At 36.0% G+C, this 24,512-nt stretch overlaps 1 protein-coding gene across 2 annotated transcripts in view; it reads right to left on the reverse strand.

The window, feature by feature from the left end:
• Positions 1 to 67: 67 nt before the first annotated feature.
• The window catches only part of AGGF1 (angiogenic factor with G-patch and FHA domains 1), a 31,893-nt gene continuing 7,448 nt past the window's right edge, over positions 68 to 24,512 (reverse strand). Inside the window, exons 5-14 of one of the 2 annotated variants that reach the window (XM_024563592.3) lie at positions 23,512 to 23,700; positions 19,035 to 19,365; positions 18,080 to 18,191; positions 17,223 to 17,274; positions 13,201 to 13,302; positions 12,161 to 12,326; positions 10,978 to 11,060; positions 5,602 to 5,729; positions 5,357 to 5,456; positions 68 to 2,148 (exon numbers count right to left, since the gene is read on the reverse strand). In XM_024563592.3, the coding sequence (XP_024419360.2) occupies positions 1,948 to 2,148; positions 5,357 to 5,456; positions 5,602 to 5,729; positions 10,978 to 11,060; positions 12,161 to 12,326; positions 13,201 to 13,302; positions 17,223 to 17,274; positions 18,080 to 18,191; positions 19,035 to 19,365; positions 23,512 to 23,700 (1,464 nt within the window). In that variant the 3' untranslated portion in view covers positions 68 to 1,947. The remainder of the gene's footprint in view (positions 2,149 to 5,356; positions 5,457 to 5,601; positions 5,730 to 10,977; positions 11,061 to 12,160; positions 12,327 to 13,200; positions 13,303 to 17,222; positions 17,275 to 18,079; positions 18,192 to 19,034; positions 19,366 to 23,511; positions 23,701 to 24,512) is intronic. The other variant, XM_045197877.2, reaches the window with a different exon arrangement.

A 24,512-nucleotide genomic window follows, 5' to 3' on the forward strand; every position in this document is an offset into this window, starting at 1 on the left:
AATTAATGCATAATGCATAATGTATTAAATTAATGTATACTGTGTGAATAAACTATAATTTAAAATATTAGAGACAAAACGATTTTATGTGTAATCCAAATTGTACATAATTCATATCTATGCTTCTAAACAGAAGCTCACATTTGTACTACTTTTACAGTTTACAAAGTGCTTTTATATACATTTTCGCATTTTCTACTCAAGACAGACATGTGAGACAAATGTTATTTCACAGTTGGAAATCAGACGAGACACTACGAGTGCTTTAACCCCTGTACAGTGTAGCCCTGAGACTTTGATCTGCAAACGGTTTTAGTAATGCAAATATCACATATAGTTCGATTTTTATCACCACTCTCAAGTTTCCATTTTCTTAACAAAAGAAACAATGAAAAAAGTTTTCTGCAATCCAATAATAAAAATGGGAAATATATACTAACCCAATGAATAAGATCTACCAGGGAGAAAAGTCTACTTTGGTAGCTCTATATTGTTACTTATATACAGGGCACCAGAACCAAAGCCACATTTAAGTGAGTAATTTTTAGAGAAAATAATGCAGGCAACTCCTGTTGCCTCCAAGTCTAATGTACGTACATACATGTTAGGGTGTGTAGGTGGCCAGGAAGGATATAGAAAAATAATTTATCCATATCTGGAGTTCTAGGGCCTCTGGATCAACCCAGCTTAGGCCTAAAAGGACTTGACAATTTGGTAACATGTCTCATCTTTAGTAATTAATTTCTTTTTATTTCCCCATTCCCTTTGCCATTTAGACTAGAAATTCCAACAGGTAATCTTTCTTTCTGAGTTATCTTTCCTTCTATACAATTGTTTTTCAGAATTTCCCTGTCCTATTCCAAATCTCGAAGGCATTTCTGTATAGCAGATGAGGGAGCCACAGCTTAATGTTCACTGCCAGGAAAGGGTCAGGCACGCACTTCCCAGCAAAGAGCCGAGAGAAAATCTAAACAAAGGACCGTGGCCACTGGCAGAACAGAGCCACCCGCACTCCTGAAGACATCCCTTTGTTACTGCTCTGACCATTTAAGAAGGAAAATTCTGGCCTGTAGTGAGTTTAAATCGTTGGTTCAATGAATCACTCTTTTTGATGTTATAATGTTTTTATTGCATTTGAACACATTTTCAATAAATACTTCAGTTTGAGGCCTTGGCTAGGTACTCTGTAGTAGAAATCAGATTTCTATGGCAAAACTCTATCGCCAGAAATGGGATTTATCAAAACTACAAATGCTAGCACACTGAATATTTCAATACCATACTCAATTGTTCATATCTAAATATTTCAGCTATGAAACAAACCACTGTAAATGCTTAATATATAGTACAAATCAACAGATTCTTCACAGAAGAAAACGTGAACAGCTAATTTTCTATGGGTCACCTGTTCGTTAGTTCTTCAATAACATTACTTAGTTATTTCAAGGATAAAACTTACGCACCACTGCCCACTTTTCTCCACACTTTTATCTAAGTTCTAAAGGGCATAAACAAGAATGTGTATAATCAGAATTGTTTTTATCAACTACTGACTTTTTTGTTGCACATCTTACAACAATGAATATATGCAGACAAGGACCGATGCACATTTATATCAGCAGTGGGACATGAATTCTGCCCACACGGCTAGCTACTCATATGCATCTTATAAATGACAAGGTAAAAACAACAAAGTTTGATAAGCTCATCCATGCCCTGTGAACTTTAATCCACTCTTCGAATAACTTGATTAAGCCACTATTTATTAGTTTGTTTGTTTTTTAAAACTACAAACCACACCTTATTACACATTTCTGAATCATGAGGGGGTAAACTGTGATACAGGACCCTCATGCCACTGGCTCTCTTGGAGGGAAAAGTTCTTCAATGAAATAAGAGTTTCCAGACTCTGTTAAAAAAGCTTCAACTGTGTTCTGTGACTGACCTTCACTCTACAGTCCCTTTGACCCAAGGCACTGTCCCTGGTGCATCTTGTTGAAGTTTAGTTTCTGGGAAGTTTTCAGCAAACCTCTCTCGCGCTTTCTCCCAGTTCTTTTTGCTCTTGTTTTGGAGAAGGTGAACATCTTCAATTGAGGATGGTTTGCCTGTGCCCAAGCCTGCATGTGTTCGCCGCAGCTGAAGCTGGATCTGTTACCAAAGACAGAGCAGAGGGCTTATTTACTGTATAAGACAAAGCATACTGAAATCTGCTGGGTCCAACTTAGTACTTTAACTATAATTCTTTGATTTAGAAAAGATTAATGAAAAGAAAAACCTATCAAATGCAACAGATACAGACAGGAATACCTACATGATTACAAATGGAACTTCCATAAAAACTCATTTTTCTGCATTGTCTTGCCTGTCAATAAAGGACAGCTGACTCTGCTCCTAAAATAGCACTGAACTTCACTGAAATGCTGCAGAATCCGCCATCCCACTGCACCCAAAGGTGAAGGCAATAGATGTATTTAAACCTACTGTCCTAGCCTCACCTAAGTGAAGAGGTAGGTTAAACATTAAGAGTCATAAAAAGAACGTGATTGCTTAAGTTTCATAAAACAGGAATACTTCTCACTATTTTCAGAACCACTGAAAGCTACCAGTTACTGAGTGTCTCATGTATGTCAAGCACCATGCTAAGGCCTTTATCTTCACGATATAACTGAAAAACAGTTACTATCATCCCCATTTTTACATATGAAAACTGAAGTCCAAACTTGCCCTAAGTCCCACAGATAGTAAGTGACAGAGCACATATTCTAACCTAGGTCTGACAATAAAACCCAAGTTCTTCCCATTTTATCTCAATGAAATAAGAAAGCTTACATCAGAGTTCCTACCAAGATGGATGTGTAGGTAGAAACCCTTTGCTTCCTCGCACAACCAAAAGGAGGATAACAACCAATCTAAAATCAATAAACCACCAAAAGCGCCAGAAAATCAAACTGCATGGAACTTGGACAACCAAGGAATTGAAGAAAAAGTCAACCAGAACAAGCTGGTAAGGCAGAGGACCACACGGGCTGAGCAACTCAGAAAAACCCCAGCGAGGCGGCAGATCCGGTGGGCAGGCCGGCTGGCTTCGGGGATGTGCCGCCCTGGCTGGCTGAACAGGAAACTGAGACTCAGAGTTGACCGTGGACTATAGCGGATGCCTCGGTGGGAGAAACTCCCAGTCTCATACAAGAGTCCCTTCGAAAGTGCGCTACAGACGGCCTGCGCTGTTCCCTCTCTGCCCCTCCCCCACAGGCAGCCCCGAAGTGCGGCAAAGAGGGTTGCCCTGCCCAGGTGAATACCTAAGGCCCCACTCCCTTACAACTTATCAGGGTCCCTGAACAAAGAAATATGGCCCAAACGAAAGAACAGACCAAAACCTCAGAAAGAGACCTAAGCGAGGAGGAGATTGCCAACCTATCTGATGGAGAATTTAAAGCCCTGGTAATCAAAATGCTCACAGAACTGATTGAGCTTGGTAAAAAAATGAAAAAACAAATGAAGGATACCCAAAGTGAAATAAAGCCAAATATTCAGGAAACCAACAGTGACAGGAAGGAAACCAGGAATCAAAGCAACAATTTAGAACAAAAGGAAAAAATAAACATCCAACCAGAACACAATGAAGAAACAGGAATTCTACAAAGTGAAGAGAATCTTACAAACCTCTGGGACAACCTGAAACATTCCAAAATCCGAATTATAGGGGTGCCAGAAGAAGAACAGCAGCAAGAAATTGAAAACTTATTTAAACAAATAATGAAGGAAACCTTCCCCAATCTGGCAAAGGAAATAGACTTCCAGGAAGTCCAGGAAGCCCAGAGAGTCCCAAAGAAGTTGGACCCAAAGAGGAACACGACAAGGCACATCATCATTAAGTTACCTGAGATTAAAGATAAAGAGAGAATCCTAAAAGAAGCAAGGAGAAAGGAAACCATTACCTACAAAGGAGTGCCCATTAGACTATCAGCTGATTTCTCAAAGGAAACCTTGTAGGCAGGAAGGGGCTGGAAAGAAGTATTTGAGATCATGAAAGGCAAGGACCTACATCCAAGATGACTCTATCCAGCAAAGTTTTCATTTAGACTGGAAGGGCAGATAAAGTGCTTCCCAGATAAGGTCAAGTTAAAGGAGTTCATCATCACCAAGCCCTTATTATATGAAATGTTAAAGGAACTTATCTAAGAAAAAGAAGATCAAAAATATGAACAGTAAAATGACAACAAACTCACAACTATCAACAAATGAACCGAAAAGCAAAGAAAAACAACAAAAACAAAAACTAAGCAAACAACCAGAACAGGAACAGAATCAGAGAAATGGACATCACACAGAGGGATTTCAGTGGGGAGTGGGAGGGGAGGAATAGGGGGGGAAAGGTACAGGGAAGAAGAAGCATGGTTAGTAGGCATAAAATAAACAAGAAGAGATAAAAAATGGTATAGGAAACAGAGGACTCACAGAACTTACATGTACAACCCATGGACATGAACTAAGGTGGGGGGAGAATGCTGGAGGGTTGGGGGGGGCAGGGTGGAGGAGGGATAAAGGGGGAAAAATTGGGAAAACTGTAATAGCATAATCAATAAAAAATACTTAAAAAAAAAAGAAAGCTTACATTAAACTCACAGTGATCCACTCATTATTTCCTTAGGTACCAAGTGATTATTAAGGAAGTTCTTTAGTCATGTTACTTTGTAAGGGTTTTATGAAAGATAATCTGAACTCTGATGAACCATGGGACTGTAGAATTAAATCACTGTACACTGTTTTTCAAACATTATTCTTTCTATTGCTTGTTGTTACATAATCTGATTCTTGAACCCAAAACAAATTCTCCAGCTAGTACAGAACCTGCCTATTTGTAAAATAACATTATACCTGCTCCTATAATGCTTAGTACCAGGACATCATTAAAAACAACTGAAAGATACAGGAAAACCTTTGGCTCAGGAAATAACATTTACTATCCTAGTTCCACTGAAGAAAACTTCAATTATAACAGGCTTCCTAAAAACATTAAAAGCAAAACAATGGCCCTGGCCGGTGTGGCATTGAGTGCTGGCCTGAGAATCAAAGGGTCGCTGAGCACATGCCTGGGTTGTGGGCCAGGTCCCCATTAGGGGGCATGCAAGAGGCAACCACACACTGATGTTTCTCTTCCTCTCTCTTTCTCCCTCCCTTCCCCTCTCTAAAAATAAATAAATTCTTAAAATAAAAAGCAAAACAATGCACATACATATATTTGGTAATCACGAATGCTACACTTGCTACCACACTACTAGCTCTTAAGGCAATTCCTGGCACAGTGAATGTATCTACTGCAAGAATAAAGGGTGAGAGAAAATGCAAGTCTTACCGGAGTTTTCATTCCTCCACCGTCCTTCCCTAGGCCCTCTCCTTTTTTCCAGCCCATCTTCTCCAGCATCTTCCGACCTTTGTTGCTATCAGTAATTTCACTTTTTAAAAAAAATTAAGGAAGAAAATTAAGATGATAGTTGATTTCTAAAAGACCACTTAGGTCACATTTATAATAAATGAGTTAAGTTAAAAATAATTGGTACAACTACTCTAGGAAACCACTTTGGAAAAGTTAATACTTACGAATGAACAGATGCAGGAGCATCATCTCTTTGGAAAGTTCCTTCACTTCCAATCTGCTTCCTACGCTTTCCTGCTCTGTCTTTATATTTTGGATTCTTCAATGCCTTTTCATCTTCATAGTCTGTATTCTTTATAAACACAAAATATTCATTAAAAAGCACAAAACTGATAAATAAAAATGTAATGTCTGTATATTGGCCTCATTTTGCACATATGGTTCAATGTGGTCTCTATTAAACAATGAATTAAAACCATGATGTACATGAAGACAATTGTCATTGAATATACTGTTTTTATTCTATCCCCGTTAAGATGTTTATGCTATCTGAAATTGTACTATAACACAAACTGTATACAGAACATAAATATGTAAATCATAACATGTAATCATAAGATAATGAAATACAGTTTACTCTGACTAATGCTATGCACTCATACTCTCATATTAACTACCAGTATTCGAAAAAATATGCAGAACCTCTGGGGTTGGAAAAAAATCTATTTCTCCTTTTCTCTAAGGACCTAAAATAGTTTAATTATTGCTACTTAGAAGGGAAAATGTAGGAAGTATTTTTAAAAATAGATAAAAAGCAAACACTCTTTTACACTAGTAATAAATAATAGCTTTTGGCTTCAAAACAGCTCCATTTATAAAATTAATCAGTCACTCAACAAATATTTACTGAATAACGAGTGTGTTAACTCCAGGCTGGGTGATGGAATGCAAAGAAATTTATAATCCCATAAGACATACATAATCTTTAGCAAACTACAGGATGACTGGTTCAACCAAAGAAGTATACACAGTATTGGCAGCGGCACAAAAGAGGAGGTAGTCCATTCAGCTTGTGGCAGCACAGAAGGCTTCTCTCCACCCTTCCTTATTACTTGCTGATCTTTATATAAAAAGTATGACATTGCCCCGGCCAGGTGGCTCAGCTTGTTGGAGCATCATCCCATGTAGCAAGGGGTTGTGTGTTCAAATCCTGGTCAGGGCACATACCTAGATGGCAGTTCAATCCCCAGTTGGGGTCCGAATGGGAGGCAACCGATGAATATTTTTGTCTTACATGTATGATTCTCTTTCTCTCTCTCACCTCCCCCACTAGCTCTAAAATAAATAAATATACCCTGGTGAGAGGATTAAAAAAAAGAAAAAGTATGACATTCACCGCAGAGATGTTAGGGGCTGCTAGAGCAATTCAAGAAAAGTACCACAGAAGTTTTTACTTAATTTTGCTTTTAATCAGAGAAGAAAAACAGAACCACTGTTCCTAATGGGTTGTTCTCCCCTAGAAGATGATACAGAAACTGAGATAAATTTTTGAGAAAACGTTTTATTCTCTCCTTATATACCTTCTATTTTCCTCCAAAATTAGCCCCTTCACATTTTTTCTTATTATGATTTTTCTTCCTTAGTACCAAAGTAACAACAAATACAATTTTGCAGAATATATATATTATTTTGGAACATCTTTATGAAGTGTAAAAAGTATTGGACAAATACACTTAAGACCTAGCTGGGTGGTCCTTAGCTCTGTAGTTTCTTAAATGTAAACTGAAAATATCAATTACCTTCCTGGTCTACTTATAGGATTAAACTGCAATGTTTTTCTACAGCCTTATTGAGGTATATTAACATATATTCAGTTACATGTAAAGTATACAATTAGACACTTTTGAGATGTGTATACACCTATGAAACCATCACCAAAATCAAAATAAACTTATTCATCTCCCAGAAAAGTATCCTTGTCCTTTTTTGTAATCCATCCCTCAGATCCTTCCTGTGCCTCTTTCTTTTCCTGTATTCAGGCAACCACATCTTTCTGTCACATGTAAGTTTGCTTTCCTAGAATTTTTATTAACTTATAAACAGAGGAATACACTATGTACTCTTGTTGTCTGACTTCTTTCACTCAGAATAACTAAGATTCATCCATACTGCGGCCTGTATCAATAGCTCATTTGCTCAATTTTTATTGACAACTATTATTTGGCCATATAGATATACCACTGTTTATTTATCCATTCATGATTAACACATAAATTTTCTCCGGTTTTGGCTATTAGAAAAAAAGCTGCTATGAACATTTGCTTACTACCTTTCTCTTCAGTAAATACCACAGAGTAGAATGGTGAAGCATATATTTAACTTTTAAGGAAACTACTAAACTGTTTTGCAATGTGATCACACCATTTTATGTTATTACCAGCAGTGTGTGAGTTCCAGTTCCTCCACATGCCCACCAACACTTGGTATGGTCAGTCTTTTTAATTGGTTTTAATTTGCTTTTCCCTAATGACTACTGATACTGGACATCTTTTCATGTGTTTATCTGCCTTCTGTACATCAGACACTTTGAGGTGTCTATTTAAATCTTTTGCTCATTTTTTAATTGACTTGTTTTTATTGAGTTTTGACTTCATTATATATTCTAAACATAGACATGATTTTTATCAGATACATGATTTGCAAGCATTTTTCCCATTCTGTGGCTTATCTTTCTGTTCTCTTAACAGTATCTTTGGAGAAAGAGAAGCATTAGAAGAAGAGCAATTTATTAATATGTTCTTTTATGGATTGTGCTTTTGGTGTTAAAGATACCTAAACAAAAAATATTTGCTTCTAAAAGTTTTATAGTTTTAGATTCTAAATTCATCTCTATGATCCATTTTGAGATAATTTATATATTGTGTGGTGTGAATCAAAGTTCTTTTGGTTGTTATTTTTGCATATGGTGATCCAACTGTTCCAGCATTGTTTGTTGAAAGAAGACTATCCTTTCTCCACCAGATGGCCTTCACGCCTCTGTTGAAATCACACACACACACATCTATCTATGTGGATCTGTTTCAGAATTCATTAGTCCATTACCCTGGCCTACCTGTTTATCTTTATGCCAATATTATAATTGGCATAATATTGCCAATCATATTATTGTCTTAACTACTGTAGTTTATATTTATAATAAGTCTTAAAATCATACAGAATTATTCTTTCAACTATGTTCTTCCAAGGTTGAAGAACATAGTTGAAACATTTGCATGCAAATTTTTAAAAACCAGATATGGCTATTCCAATGTAGGGTACTATTATCATTTTTTAAAATACATTTTATCAATTATGCTATTACAGTTGCCCCGAGTTTTCCCCCTTTGCCCCTCTCCACCCTGTAACCCCCTCCCTCCAGCAATCCCCGCCCCTTAGTTCATGTCCATGGGTTGTGCATGTAAGTTCTTTGGCTTCTCCATTTCCTATACTATTCTTAACATCCCCCCCGTCTATTCTGTACCTACCAATCTGTGTTTCTTAATCCCTGCAACCTTCCCCCCATCCTTCCCCTTCTGCCTCCCAACTGATAACCCTCCAAGTGATCTCCATATCTATTATTTTGTTCCAGTTCTAGTTGTATACTTTGTTTTTTACATTCAGTTCTTGATAGTTGTGAATTTGTCACAATTTTAATGTTCATAGTTTTGATCTTTTTCTTATATAGCTCCCTTTAATATTTCATATAATGGCTTGGTGATGATGAACTCCTTTAGTTCTACCTTGTCTGGGAAGCACTTTATCTGCCCTTCCTTTCTAAATGATAATTTTGCTGAATAGAGTAATCTAGGTTGTAGGTCCTTACAATTCATCACTTTGAATAGTACTTGCCAGTCCCTTCTTGCCTGCAAAGTTTCTTTTGAGAATCAGCAATAGTCTTAGGGGAACTCCTTTGTAGGTAACTATCCACCTTTCTGTTGCTGCCTTTGAGATTCTCTCTTTACTTTTAACCTTTGGCATTTTAATTATGATGTGTCTTGGTGTGGTCCTCTTTGGGTCCACTTGTTTGGGACTCTCTGTGCTTCCTGGGCTTGCAGGTCTATTTTCTTCATCAAATTAGGGAAGTTTTCTTTCATTATTTTTTCAAATAAGTCTTCAATTTTTTGCTCTTCCTCTTTTCCTTCTGGCACCCCAATGATTCTGGACACTCCAAATGTTGGTACATTTGGAGATGTCCCATAGGCTCCTTAGCCTATCCTTGTTTTTTTGGATTCTTTTTCCTTCTTGATGTTCTGATAGAATGCTTTTTTCTTCCTTGTGTTCCAAATCCTTGATTTGATTCTCAGCTTCATCCCCTCCATTGTTGGTTTTCAATAGATTTTTCTTTATTTCACTTAATGTAACCTTCATTTCTGCCTGGGTCTTTTTTTTTTTTGCTGTTGATGTACCCAACGAGTTATTTGAGCATCCTGACAAGCAGTGTTTTGAACTTTGCATCTGATAGGTTGCTTATCTCCATTTCGTTTAGTTCTTTTTCTGGAGTTTTGTTCTGTCCTTTCATTTGGGACATATCTCTTTGTCTCTTCAATTTGGCAGCCTCCCTGTGTTTGTTTCTATGTATTAGGTGGAGCTGCTTTCACTCTGTCTTAGCTGCGTGGCCTATTGTACAAAAGTGCACCTTTAAGTTGTATGGGGCAGAGCCTCAGGTCATAGTCAGGGTGCGGCAACCCATGTCACCATTCTGTGGCTCTGTGTGGAGGAGAGCTTGGAGAGGGGACTCCACCACTGTCCAGACTCCAGAGTTCTGCCTGGGAGGAAGCTGTCTCCCGGCACTTGCCCTGTTGCCAGTCACTTCGATGTCTCCCCATATGCCACTGGTGCCCTTCTAGCTACTGCCCTGGTACTGAATCCCAGAGGGGGTGAGCCTGTGTAAGTCCTAAGTCTGTTGTGGGCCCTTTAAGTGGAGTCTCCTGAGAATCCTGCAGTTTCTTCTGCTGTCCCAACCACCACTCATTTTTACAGCCAGAAGTTATGGGAACTTATCTTCCTGGTGCTGAAAACCTGGGTTGGATGGTCTGATCTGGGGCTGGGATCCTTCATTCCCAAGTTACTTCTTGTTCCCGAGGTATCCCTCCCAATTTTTATCCATCACACATGGATGTGGGACTGCCTGTTCCACACCTCTGCACCTCTCTAGGCCACTCCGCATCTTAGCCCCTCGCTGCACCTCTGCATCTCTCTGCATCTCCATCCCTCCTACCTATCTGGATGAATGTGGCTTCTTTAAATCCTTGGTTGTCGGACTTCCACACAGCTCAATTTCCTGATGTATCTGGATGATATTTGTTTTGTAGCCTAGTTGTAATTTTTGCTGTAGTTGTGCAAGGAGGTGAAGTGTGACTGCCTATGCCTGCATCTTTGCCTGACCTCCTATTATCATTTTCTACTTCACCCTCAACAGGTGTTAAGAGTAGACAAATAAATTATATAAATCTCAAAATAATTCTAAATAACTTTTTTATATATAAAATGGACTAAACGCATTTTTACTCAAAACCAGGTACATAATTTTGAACACATATAACAATATTTAATATCCTTACCCGCAAACCATATTTTACTCGTATTTTCTTTAATTCTTTTCTCCTTTCCAACTCTTTTTCCTCCTTGCTTAGTGTTGGACCAACTAAAAGGAAAAAGTGAGTTTGATTTAAAAAGAAAAACTCACTAAATCGGATAGATTTTATATAAAATTAATGTTCATATTTAATCATTAATAACTAATAGTATTAGTAATCCATCTGTAGATTAATCAAAAATGCAAATAAACATTAAGATAAAGGAATCTTGGGTTGTGATGATGTCCTTTCAATATTTTGGTAATGAAATCTACTTGGAAAGTAAACCAAAACTCAAAAGATCATGGGAATGTTACAGTACAGATAACAAAAGAAACACCAAACATCTTAACTTTTTGAGATGAGTATTATACAAGGATCTCAAATGCAGAAATACTGTGAATCTTCAAAAGACACGTAGACATGTGCAAAAGAAAAATCACGGAATCCAAGATTCACATTATTTTGTAATATGTCATACTTAATGTGAAAAAAGTTAGTTCTTACTCATTTGCACTATATACATGTTAAAAGCCTTAGATGAGTGGGTTTAAAGCAAGACAGCATCTTCCTACAGTGTTATTTACTATAGAAAACAATGGTACATACACAGATGATGCATCAACATAAACTGTAAGTAGGAAAGTAAACACATCAGCCAATAACTCTTAATAGTTTGGCCTATTATTTTCTATGTTACAATATTATATGATGGAGTTCAATGGTGGATGAATTTTTCATACCAGTAAAAAGATGCTAAAAGGAAACCAATCTTTATTATAGTTACGTCACAATTACTCTTTGGAAGAACATTTAGCTTACCACTGCAGTGCTGTTTCAAAAGCCAACTAAACTAGATTAGCAAAACCAGAGCTAATGATGATCTCCTGGTCTAAAAGTAACCTAATGCTATAAAAGCTAGCTAAGCTATTATATAGAAAAATCAGGTACGATCATAACTGACTAGCCTAGGTCTCCAATTTGAGAAACATTTCATTTCTGAGTCTCATTTGATAATATCCATGGAAATATAAATTATCTCAATACAGTATTATATCAAAATTCATTATATCAGGATATAAAGCTGGTAGCCAACTGATACATTTTTCGAACACTCCAGTGAATTAAGAAGGTTTCATGCCCACATATAACAGTATGTTTCACATACCAAAAGGTTCATCTTTCTTATCAAGACGAAGGTGAGCTCTGACCTGTCCTGGCTCACAGCCATCACAGGTGTCACTGCCAGGGTGAATGTGGAAGGACAATACAGTCTCTCCAATTTTCACTTCATCTCCATGCTCAAGTACGTAAGGGTCACATTTAGTTTTAGGCTGAGAGGTAAAATGACAAAACAGAAATCCAAAAGAGTTAAAAATGATTATTTTATGTCAAATGGAAGTAATGTCTCATTATAACAAAAAAATTTTTGGAGATGATTCTCAATGACACAGACATACACATGCACACACATACCCACAACTCGATGATCCACGATGTCCTACTATTGGCTAAGAAACACATATAACAATATTTAATATCCTTAAACTGAACCGAGAAACTGCTCATTTCTGTGTTATCAAACACCACAATGTCCTGTCTCCATGCCCAGTCCTACCAGAGAAGTACCCAACCCAAACTGCTGAAAATGTATTACCAACACGAATAATCACAGTGAAAAAGATGAAGTGTTAAGGGGATAAATGTATCATGATTCTCCTTTTACCTCTTCTTTTCTCATGATAATTCAGCTTTACTTCCTTTTTTATTCTTATAGACTAAGAATAAGAGCCAAGCACTTTGCTACATGTTGAAGATAGAAGAGTTAATTGAGTAGACATAGCCCTTGGCTTCGAGGAGTTTATAGTTTAGCAACGTTTTCATTAAAGTAAATTTTAAAAAACACACAAAAAAGAAGGGCCTCTAAAGTTGCTGGAAAAACATTTACTCTGAATAGCTTTAAAGTGCATTTAACTCTAAAAATAAGGCATAGGTACACAATTCGAAGTCAAAAGTCAACAGCCAAGTATCCACTTATTGTATACTTCTTCAGCCCTTTCTGGGAACTCCCTTCCGTGGAACACATTTGGACCTGAACACTGACCTAACCAAATGATATGTATAATAACTATGAGCATCAGGAATAAAAAAATTTAGTGCAACTTTTTAAATAATGTGCAAGTAATTGATTAATACATATACACTCACCTGGAGAATCTGTTTTCCATTAACAATTGTACCATTTTGGCTGCCTTGATCCACAAGGACGTAACTTTGTAAGTCATGGTCAAAATAAATTTCTGCATGAAACTTAAAAAAGAAGAAACCATGTAATTATAAAGTAGCATACCTTTTTTAACCATAGATAACAATTTCTCTATGGTAGGATGCAAAGGACTTTAGTCTCTGATTATTTAAGTTTTATTATTTATTACTTTTTCTGAACACAAAAGCATTATAATACTTCTGGTAAAAATGTGAAGGCTACAGATGAAGAAGTCATATATAATTCCACCTATAACTACCATTAATAATTTGCTGTGTCCCGCCTTTTCTACTTCTATAATATAGTTGGGGCTATACTACATAAACAATTTGAAGGGTTTTTTTACCTAAGTACTTGTCCATATCATTAAAAACTCTTCTTAATACAAAAGGTGACTTGCAATATTCCAGGTCAACTTCTCAGAGTTTTCCAGTTTTTGAGTACTCATGACTAACCACTCTAACCTTGTGCCTCAGTGCTTTCTGTGTTATGTGCATTACATTAAGTTACTGCATGGTACTGCAAACAATTACTGCTTACATCAGTCTGTATTTTTGCTCACCTCTCAGTACATAATACAGTGCTTCACATACACAGAACATGTATTCAACACATGTCTCTTTAATTAGATAAAGAGCTGCAGGAATATTTACTTAAAAATTTCATCTACAACACAATGTGGTAGATGGTGCAGCTGTTTTGGCTGGGTCCGGCAGTTTCTCAAAAGGTTAAACTGAGAGTTACCATACAACCCAACCATTTTACTCCTGGATAGATATCAAGAGAAATGAAACAGTACATCCAAACAAAACCTTGTACACAAATGTTCACAGCAAAAGTATTCCTAATAGCCAAAAAGTGGAAACAATTCAAATACCCATCAATTAATGAATCACAAAATGTAGTATATCCATACAATGGAATATTATTTGGCAATAAAAAGAAATTAAGTACTGACATATGATATGACATGGATGAATCTTGAAGTCATGCTAAGTAAAAAAAAACTAGTTACAAAAGACTACATGTTATATAATTCTATTTACATAAAATGTACAGACTGTGCAAATCCAGAGACAGAAAGATTGGTGGTTGCCTAGGGCTGGGGGGGTTGGAAGGAACGGAGGGGTGACTACTACTGAGTTTGTTTGTTTACATGGTGATGAAAAGGTTCTAAAATTGGTATGATGATTGCAGAACTCTGTGAATATACTAAAAACCTTTCAATTATACACTTCTAATGGGTAAATTGTATCAATATATGGTATATAAACCATATTGCAGTAAGGTTGTTCTTTTAAAATTTTCATAAACATATAAAATGTTTCAAACACACACAAGAATATATTGAACCTATCTACCCATGAACCAGATTTAATACACTTTGCCACACTTGCCTCAAATATTTAAAATAAGTCACCAATGGATGTGTACCTCACTCTGTCCATCCCCCACCCTTCCTTTTCAGAGGTTTGATGTTTATTTAATCATGATACATCTCCTTGCACTTTTACCACGTATGTATGTAGCCATAAATGGTATGCTTATTTTGCCTAGTTTGGAACTTGATATAAATCAGTGTATGAATTTTTTATTGATATAATTTATACACAGAAAGTTCATAGGCCTTAGATGTATAGGTTAATGACTTCTGATAAATGTATGCTACTGGACCTATTTCTTTTATTTTGCTTCTTTGATGTAATATGTTATAGGATACACCCATCCAGTTGTTGCACACAGTTGCGCCATTTTGCTCAATGGTAATCCACTGTATACATGTCCCACAATCTACATACTTTTCTGATAATGAACAAACATTCAGGGCTTTCCCAAGATTTTATCATTTTTAAAAATGTTTCTATTAATGATCTGGCACATGCAACCTTCCTGTGGACAAGACAAGTGTTTCTCTGGGGTATATACTTAGAAATTAAATTGCTAAGCTACAGTATATGCAAATCTTAAACTTGATTAAATACTACTATATTGTTTTCCAAAGTGGCTGTACCAAATTATATTCCCAACAGTAGTCTGTAAGAATTCTTGTTGTTCTATAGAGCCTTAAATAACACTTAGTATTGTCCAACGTGTTTTACAAGCATAATAGGTGTGAAATTAAATCTTATCATTGTGATTTAAATTTGTATTTCCCTGATTAGTACTGAAGCTGAAGCCTTTTTTTGTATTTATTAGCCATTTGGTTTCCTGTTTTGTAAATTTTCTCTCAATATCTTTTGTACATTTTATTCAATTGGGTTGTTTAGAACAATAATAACTATATCAAAGGATTCAAATATTTTCAAGTCTTTTGACTTAAAACCTTATTCAAAAGAGCTGTTCTAAATTATGTTCCCAAGAGGAGTGATATTTAATAAATATGATGAAAGAAAACTGACATCTTGGATTGTAGTTCTTAAATTACTAAAAAGGTTGAATGACTTTCACATGTTTACTATGATTCTCCTCTACTGTGAACTGTTTATGTCCTTTACTCATTTACTACTGGTGTCACAGCGGGGTTTGAAAACTGAATTTGTACGCTTTATTTATTTTAAGATTTTATTTATTTATTTTTAGACAGAGGGGGAAGGGAGGGAAAAAGAGAGGGGGAGAAACATCAACGCGTGGCTGCCTCTCACACACCTCCTACTGGGGACCTGACTGGGAATCGAACTGGGGACCCTTTGGTTCACAGGCCGGCATTCAATCCACTGAGCCACACGAGCCAGGGCTGAATTTGTATGAGTTTTAAAATGTTAAGTATATGTTTTGTCATATTTGTCTGGGTGTCTTAGTCTGTCTTTTAAATGTGTTTCTAAACATATAAAGAACTTCAGAAGTGGGGGGGGGATGAGGGTGTATTCATTTTTTCATCTACCTGGATATGTGTGATATAATATGTATTATCAAACTGATTTCACACAGCTAATAAATTATTGGCCCCACCAGTAGACATGTTAGTTCAAAAGAGAGAAAGAAAAAGCAGAAATGCCACCAGAAAACAACCTATATTTTTAGACTGCAGTGGGGGAAGGACTTCTTTGCTATTTAAATTACAGATCGTGTTTTCTTTGGGGGCAAAGGAATAAAGGGTCACAAGAAAATTAAACAGCATGATAATTTGGTTAGAGTCAAGATTATGAGGATTTACTTCTCTCTGAATGAGTCCAAACATAGTAAAAACAACTACACTTTCAAACTAATAGTGAGAAACAAACTTAATTCCAAAGACAAAAATCATATAAAATATATACTTCAGGTCCATAGTATAGACCCATTAAATAGAAACAATGTGGGAATGATTAAAGGTCAAAAAAATAAAAACAAAAAGGGGGTGAGGGCAGATAACCGCAGAAGGGAGGAGGAAGGACTGCAGAAAATACAGTAAAAAAAGATACATATAAAGCACAGACTCTCAGTAGTTAACCTTTTTTTTTTTAACTTATGATTTAACTTGCAACTCTGTCCTTATTGTTTGTTTTGAAGACCCAACTGTTCTTTTCCCTGAGAGAAACCACTGGAGACTTAACTAGGAAAAATTGTGAATGAAGAGCTTTGGGTAGGGACACACTGTTCTTGGGTTGTAAAACACTCTGGACTCAAAGTAACCATCAACTACAAGTAGCCTAAATCCAGGTCTGATTCATTTTTGAACTGTCATAATATCTAGCATATTCATTTCATTCAATAAATATCTGTTAAGTGGGCATTACTCAAATACCTAAATTAATCCACTTATTTTATTCCTGCTCCAAATTGTTGAAAGTGAAACATAATCTAGTTAAATCAAATTGTGATAAAGAATTTTTCTTTTCTCAAGCAGTAGAATAAACAAATCTGCACTGCTTTTATTAGCATTACTATGCTGACTGTAAAAAGGGAAAAACCCTAAGCTTCCTGCCATAATGATTATTTATAATAGTACATAAAGGTGCTACACATGCAAAAGCAAAGAGCTTACCTTACTGACACCAACTTCAGGAATTCGGAGAGTATGCTCCATATCTTTTTCTCTGCAGAATTAAGAAAAATGTCTTTAATAGTTTTTGAAGCGTATACAAATGTAACACTTAGAGACAGGAAAAGAATTTTTAAAAGATTTTTTTTAAAAGATAATGTTAAAATGCAAGTGTCTCTATCCCACTAAGTCTAGTTTCCTTAATCATACTCTAAATTTTCTACTTGAAAGGAGGTTCCAGAATTACTTTTATTCTTTGGTACTTCTACCTCAGGCTAACAAACATTCAGTGAGACAAAATGTCTTTGTAGTAATGTCCATTATTTATTCCAGGCCTGTTGACTATGTTCCCATTTCTACAACAACATATAAAAGGAGCACACTGTCCTCCAAAAATTTAAAATTAAGATATTGCATAAAATCTGAATTAAGGATAGATTATTATCTTTCCAGTTAAGAAAAGAAATTATCCTACTCATGATTAAAACCTACCTCTCTAGCAAGCTGGCTATGAGCTACAAAGGGGAAAGGAAAAGCAGCAGAGAAGGAGGCCAATATTGGGTTTAGGTAACTACTTTTAATCTAAAAAAGGCAGTACAAGAGGTAAGAAAATGACACAATCTCTGTGAAGGGTATCAACGAGATTTTATCTCTTTACATAGGCAGTCCCCTTTTGGGACCATGAAATTATACCCTTGACTGATTTCCAGAAGCAAGTGACTTAAGTAAGTGTCAGTAATGTTTTTTGAGTGCCATGTATAAGTGCTTGAATAACAAGTGCCACACACATTTCAAGATAATTCTGAGGAAATGTGCACTCCACTAGAATAACACAAATATAGTGACATTAAACGTTTTACCTTCCGATTGTAGCCGGGTTTACAGCTGTAATAATAAAAAGAGATCCTGTCTGCAACACTGGTGATCTAATAACAATTACTCTGATACACGGGGGCCAAATTTTTTCTTCATCTGCCAAAGAAACAAGTCGGTAAATGTTAATTCAGATGCTATGGGGAAAAATTGAGAAATGTCTAGGGAAAGTAGTGGGTATCCATAAAATAAAAATGTATTGATCAAAAGGCTTAATTCTGTTTTAAACAACCTTCTTAAATCCTGCTATATGCACAATTGGTGAGGCTTAACACTGTTACCAACTTAAAGTGATCAACTAAAGGTATTCAGCAAAGTCAACATATATCACGGTTATAAAATAATCACCTCTCTTTTCTAAGGTCTTGGAATTTGAAAATATCATAAACATTTCATAAGCAATATCATAAGCATTTTAATATTAAGTTAGAACATTTAAGTCTACCCTTTTTAAAATATAGAAATTCCATTAAGAACAAAATAAGCTCAGATATCCTAATATAAAATCCTGGGTTTTAAAAGTATGCCTCTATATCCTCAAGTAAAACACACACATACACACACACATGATTTATCATATTACATAGCTGAACTGCTGGACTACACTTTTTAAATGCAATTTGCCCTACCCCTCTCAATTACGACTTAATACATACTTTAGGATTGGGGCATAGGTAACTTGGTTTTCTGTTCTATTGAATAGACCATTCAATGCAATGAAACTTTAAGGTCCAAGTGTTAGTCATTTATTCACATTTTACTCCCTAAGGATAACCAGTGGTAGCCCACATAACTTCCAATGGTGTAATTTAAAACAATCAATTTTAAAACAGTTTACTTTTTTGGCAGACACATTATACTAACATTTTTAATTGTGTTGCTCTGTTTACAATGACCAGACTGGGACATTTATGTAAAATCAAATAATGGTTATTTACTTGCCTTCATCCTCAGTATCTTCTGCAGTTATATTATCTTCACTGGTGGTGTCTTCTTCATAATCGTCCTCAGTCTGAGAGTCTGTAATTTCACCTTCTTCTGGCTCACTATCAGTCTCTATGGTTTTCTCATCTTTAAATGAAGTCGAATTATAAATGTTTTCTTTAAGAGGAGATTCTACAGTCTTTCTAGTCACCGGGACAGTGAACTTGGGGGAACTATTTTTGTAACCAACATCTGTTTTGGACTTCTTTTTCACATTTGCACAATCTTCTCCCTCACTGTAGTTTGTATGTTCAATACTGGATGCTTTCTGATCTTCTGAATTCAAATCCTAGAAAAAGGTGGGTAAGGAGAATAATCTTAAACAAGACCATCCTATAATGTTAAATGTTACAAAGAATTAGTGAAGATACATGTGCAAAGAAATAACAATAGCTATTATCTTACCCCCTGTTCTGCTCATTACCTTTCTTCATTAAACACATTACCATCCACTTCGCATCCAAATCAAAAATCTTGTACTTGACATCCCCTTAACTACCACACGTAATCAATTACCAAGCAATACAGACTATGTTTACAATTTATCCCAATTCTTTCTTTATCTCCTTTCAATGTCCTAACTGTCCCAGTCCAGGCCCTCAAGACATATTGCTTGGACCAGGTGACAGTCTAGACCAATACTGTCTAATAAAAAAACAATGCAAGCCGTATTTATAATTTAAAATTTTCTAATAGGCACATTAAAATAAGGTAAAAAGGAAATGAAATTCATTTTATTATTTTACCTAACCTAGTATTTCCAAAATATTATCATTTAATATATTAATATTTAATCAACATAAAAACTACCAATGAAATATTTTACATGAATTTTTTGTACTGTCTTCAGAAATGAGTGTCGCTTACACTTAAACACATCTGAATTATGGCCAGTTACATTTCCAGTGCCCAGTACCTTACTGGACAGCGAAGGCTAGAGACTATCTACCCTAAATTTTGTCTTGAACTTTTAACCAATTATCAAGTCAGCACATAAAATGCAGTACTGGCTTTCACTACAGCAGAGATTTAAAGATCCAAATGTACCTAATGTAGCAGAACAGTAGTTTTGCTAAAATTTAGCACTTTATAGAGTTGGTTTGATAATACCAATGGTTTAAAGTAGAGACGAATCAGTTATATCTCTTATTCCAAAATTCTAACTTACCTGGCATAAGCCTTTTGGTGTTTATTATACAATTATATTGGGCATGCCTTTTGATATATGAGCAAATCTATTATTTTAACCATAGAAGAAGCAGAGAGTTATTGTCCTCTTTTTATTTTGGTTTGTAAAACACTGAATTTTTTCTTTTTTTTAATAATATATTTCATTGATTATGCTATTAGTTGTCCCATTTCTCCCCCTCTATTTCCCTCTGCCCTGTACACCCCCTCCCACCCACATCCCCCCCGCCACTTTAGCTCATGTCCATGGGTCATACAGGTAAGTTCTTTGGCTTCTACATTTCCTATACTATTCTTAACCTCCCCGTCTATTTTCTACCTACCACTTATGCTACTTACTCTCTGTACCTTGCCCCCCTCTCTCCCCCTCCTACTCCCCTGCTGATAACCCTCCATGTGAGCTCCATTTCTTTCCACCTTGCAGCCACATGGTAAAGTAAATTCATACGTTCTTCTGTTATTTTATAAAATATGATGGCATCTTAAATACATACTTTTAACAGCAGCATAAATTCAATTTGGACACTGGCTACACTCAGTGTGATGAACTATATACACTTCTAGTGGCACAAACTCACCAAGGACAAGACAAAGGACAAAGAGTTGAAGAACTATGAACTTTAGAGATCACTGTGAATTATAGCAAAAAATTTCCCTATCTACGAGGTCTGTCCATAAAGTATCCAGCCATGCAACACAAAAAAAGAGACATTTATTGAAGAAAATACAAGATACAAAAAACACTGCATACATCTCAGTCCCCTTCAAAGTAGGCACCTTGGGAGCTCACACTGTACTCCCAATCACCATCAGCTGTCCTGTTGTATTTTCCTGAATCTCATCCACAGTCTGAAATCTCTTCCCTTTCAAAGGTGATTTTAGTTTTGGAGTCAGGAGTCACAGGGCACCAAATCTGGGCTGTAGAGGGTGGGGAGTGAGTCACCTAGGTAATTTGATGTTTCACCAAAAAACTACACCAGATGTGATGCATGAGTGGGCGCATTGTTGTGGTGAAGCTGCCAATCACCAGTCCCCCATAGCTGCAGCCTTCTGATTCATCCCAATAGTTTCCCAGGAGAAATGTTCAAGCTTAACGCAAAATCTGATACAGATTTATTGCTCTCCTTGCTCAGTCATTTTGAGTATGACGGCCACACAGTACACATGCTCACTCAACTGTGTCTACTGCCCCCACTGACTACTACAGTGAAGTTGTCATTGTTCACAAATGTGCATTCCAGTCCACTCTCCTTGGCTGCCAGAGTACATCCATGTCGCACAAACCATTCTGGTTATATTAACAATGGTTGGGCTTTTTCTGGACAGACCTCATATATATACTTTAAAGAAAGCAGTTTCTAATCTTGTGTATTTCATTATTACTGCTTACAGGACAACACACACAAGGAACAAAATGAATGAAATTGTCAGAGGTGCTACTTTTTTACAACTATCTGTCACCAGGCTGGTGTAGCTCAGTGGCTTGAGCATGGGCCTGCAAACCAAAAGGTTGCAGGTTCGATTCCCAGTCAGGGCACATGCCTGGATTGCAGGCCAGGTCCCTGGTGGGGTGCTCATGAGAGGCAACCACACATTGATGTTTCTCTCCCTCTCTTTCTCCTTCCCTTCCCCTCTCTCTAAAAAATAAATTAAATCTTAAAAAAAAACCCTATTTGTCAGAATGTTAAATATTCGTTAAGAGATAAGAAGGGGGGCCTATATGTGGGGATTGAGGCATACATGCATACTTGTATTATTTACTCCATTCTCCTCAATCTATTCTCTCCTATCCCCATACCCTCTACCTACAAACAATGAGGCTCAAGAGTATCTTAAAAAATAAAGAAAAGGTGAGGAGGTCTTAACTGGTCTCCCATGCTTCACAACTACCTTTTAGAATCCTCAAGGAATTCTTAAAATTCTATCAAGACTTTTTCTTAAGTCCCTATCCTGGAGTTCACATATTTTTGAAGAATGATGGTAAAGAGAAGCAGTTATAGGACCTAACTGAACCAAAATCTCACTGAATGCTTTCAAACATCCTTCTCCAGTTTGTTAGGAAAGGCTCTTTGAGGACCCTTTTAAGTTCTTCTCTTATTGCTTGGGAGACACTTTCACAGTCTATCCTCTCAAACAGTTCAACCACCGGTAACAGATAGGAGTCACTAAAACACAGTTCTTGAAAGCAAAGAGAAAAATCATTTTTAGTATTATAGTCACATACTCTTCTATTGCTTGGTATTGTCAGTAGAGAAATAGAACAAATCAAATAGAGAACGGAGAACAAATTCAACAGAATCCCAATTCCATATTTGAACTTTGGCATTATATATTTAAAATTTTTTGTCTTTGGTTAAGAACATGAGATAAAAATTTAAGAGTAAAGTTTCAAATAGTTGCACAATTCACAAAATGCTAATACAACAAATAAGCCTCCTTTCCTGCCTATAAACCATCAACCTCATCTGTGCAGTGAGCAGAACTAAGAGCCGTAATAACTTTTTAAATGTTTTCTTCTTTCAATACCTTGTATCATAACTGTTTTTAAAATTTCCCTCATTTTTTATAACTACCATTTTAAGGCATAGATAACATTTTTTCAGTTTAAAGTACTATAATTTTTTTAACCAATATCGTGTGGTCCTTTTGAACTTTTAATTTTTTTTTTCTGTTCTTATAAATATTGCTATGTAATATACAAAGGCATTTTTTCCTTTAAATTTAAAAAATAATAAATTTCCAGAAATGAGATTTTCTACTGGAAAATTATCAACATTGTTAGTTACTGATACAAATATCCAATCTATTTTCCAAAAAGATAGGAACTTACACTCCTAAGAGCTGTATCCACTCTATGACTTCCAGAAAGGGACTTTGGAAATGTTTGCTAACCTGACAGGTAAGGAGTTGCTCCACATGACTGTTCTGTTTCATTGTGACCTGTGCACTGGCATCCCCTTAATCAACTAAGGGTCTGAAATTTTTTCCAAATTACATAAACAAGGGTATTTTTATCTGCCCTAAATCTCCCTCCTTCAAACTTTTAAGAAATTCCTTCTACTTCCAGTGACTGAGAAAGTGTGTTACAGACCCATGTAAACGCTCCTGGGTTAACAGATCCTGAGTCCCTATTATCTGAACGGACATGTCTGCAATACAGACTTACTGAATGATTTTCAACTTCATCAAAAGTTTTGGCAAAGTTATATCACCATTATGAAAATTTAAAAAATTGGGAAGACAGTACCTTTTCCTCATTTGTTGTACAAGAATCTGGATCCTTTCTTTTCTTCTTCAATTTTTTGTCTTTACTTTGTTTTGTGCCAGAAGTCTGATAAGTTTGCAAATCTACTCGAGAATGAAATTGATAGCGACCACTTTCCACATCACAGTAGTAATAAATTCCAGTGGAAGGATCATAATATAGTTGATTTTCCTTTTAAAAGTAAGAAAACAATAAGTACTGTTTATATAAGACAAAATAGAAAAATAAACAATAAAAACCTCAAACATATTCAAATATAGTAAATGTTTACTTTTTAAGAACTACAGTATTTCTGAAAATAGTAAATAAAAATATCAGAGTGAAAAATACTTGTAATTTTTCTAAATTATTTACCATTCAATATCTGCTCTAATTTTCCTAGGGTGAAAAATGAATACATTTAAATATTAAATTGAATCATGAAACTGCCAACATTTGATCATTTTTTAACTTACAAAGACAGCAATTTCATATGGTTCAACTTAATATATCAATGAAAAATTGTAACAAGAAACCCTTTAGAAGTTACGAAAACTAAGGTAAGCATCAGAAAAGCTGAGCATACAAAAGCAATGCCAGACTCATTATCCGTAAGATTACACAATAATAATTTGGTAATATAAATCCTGAACTCTTCTCTCAATGTCATAAAACAAAGATCTGCCTAAAAGTCCTGAAGAAAAATTAGGAAATAAAATTAAGTTCATAAATATTAAAACATAACATTCCATACAAAGAAACTGACTCTTATAAAATCATCATCTTCTGCCCTGGCCAGTGTGGCGCAGCAGGCAGGAGTGTGACCCTGCACCAGAGGGCCGCAGGTCCAATCCCGAGACTGGGTGCCTACAATCCCCGGTCTGGGCACATACGGGAGGCAAGCAACTGATATTTCTCTCTTTCTCCCTTTATGTCTCTCTTTCTCCCACTTTCTCCCCCATCTCTAAAAACAATGAAAAAAATGTCCTCGCATGAGGATAAAA

This window comes from Desmodus rotundus, chromosome 1 (assembly GCF_022682495.2).
Source record: "Desmodus rotundus isolate HL8 chromosome 1, HLdesRot8A.1, whole genome shotgun sequence".
In the NCBI taxonomy this organism is placed as follows: Eukaryota; Metazoa; Chordata; class Mammalia; order Chiroptera; family Phyllostomidae; genus Desmodus; species Desmodus rotundus.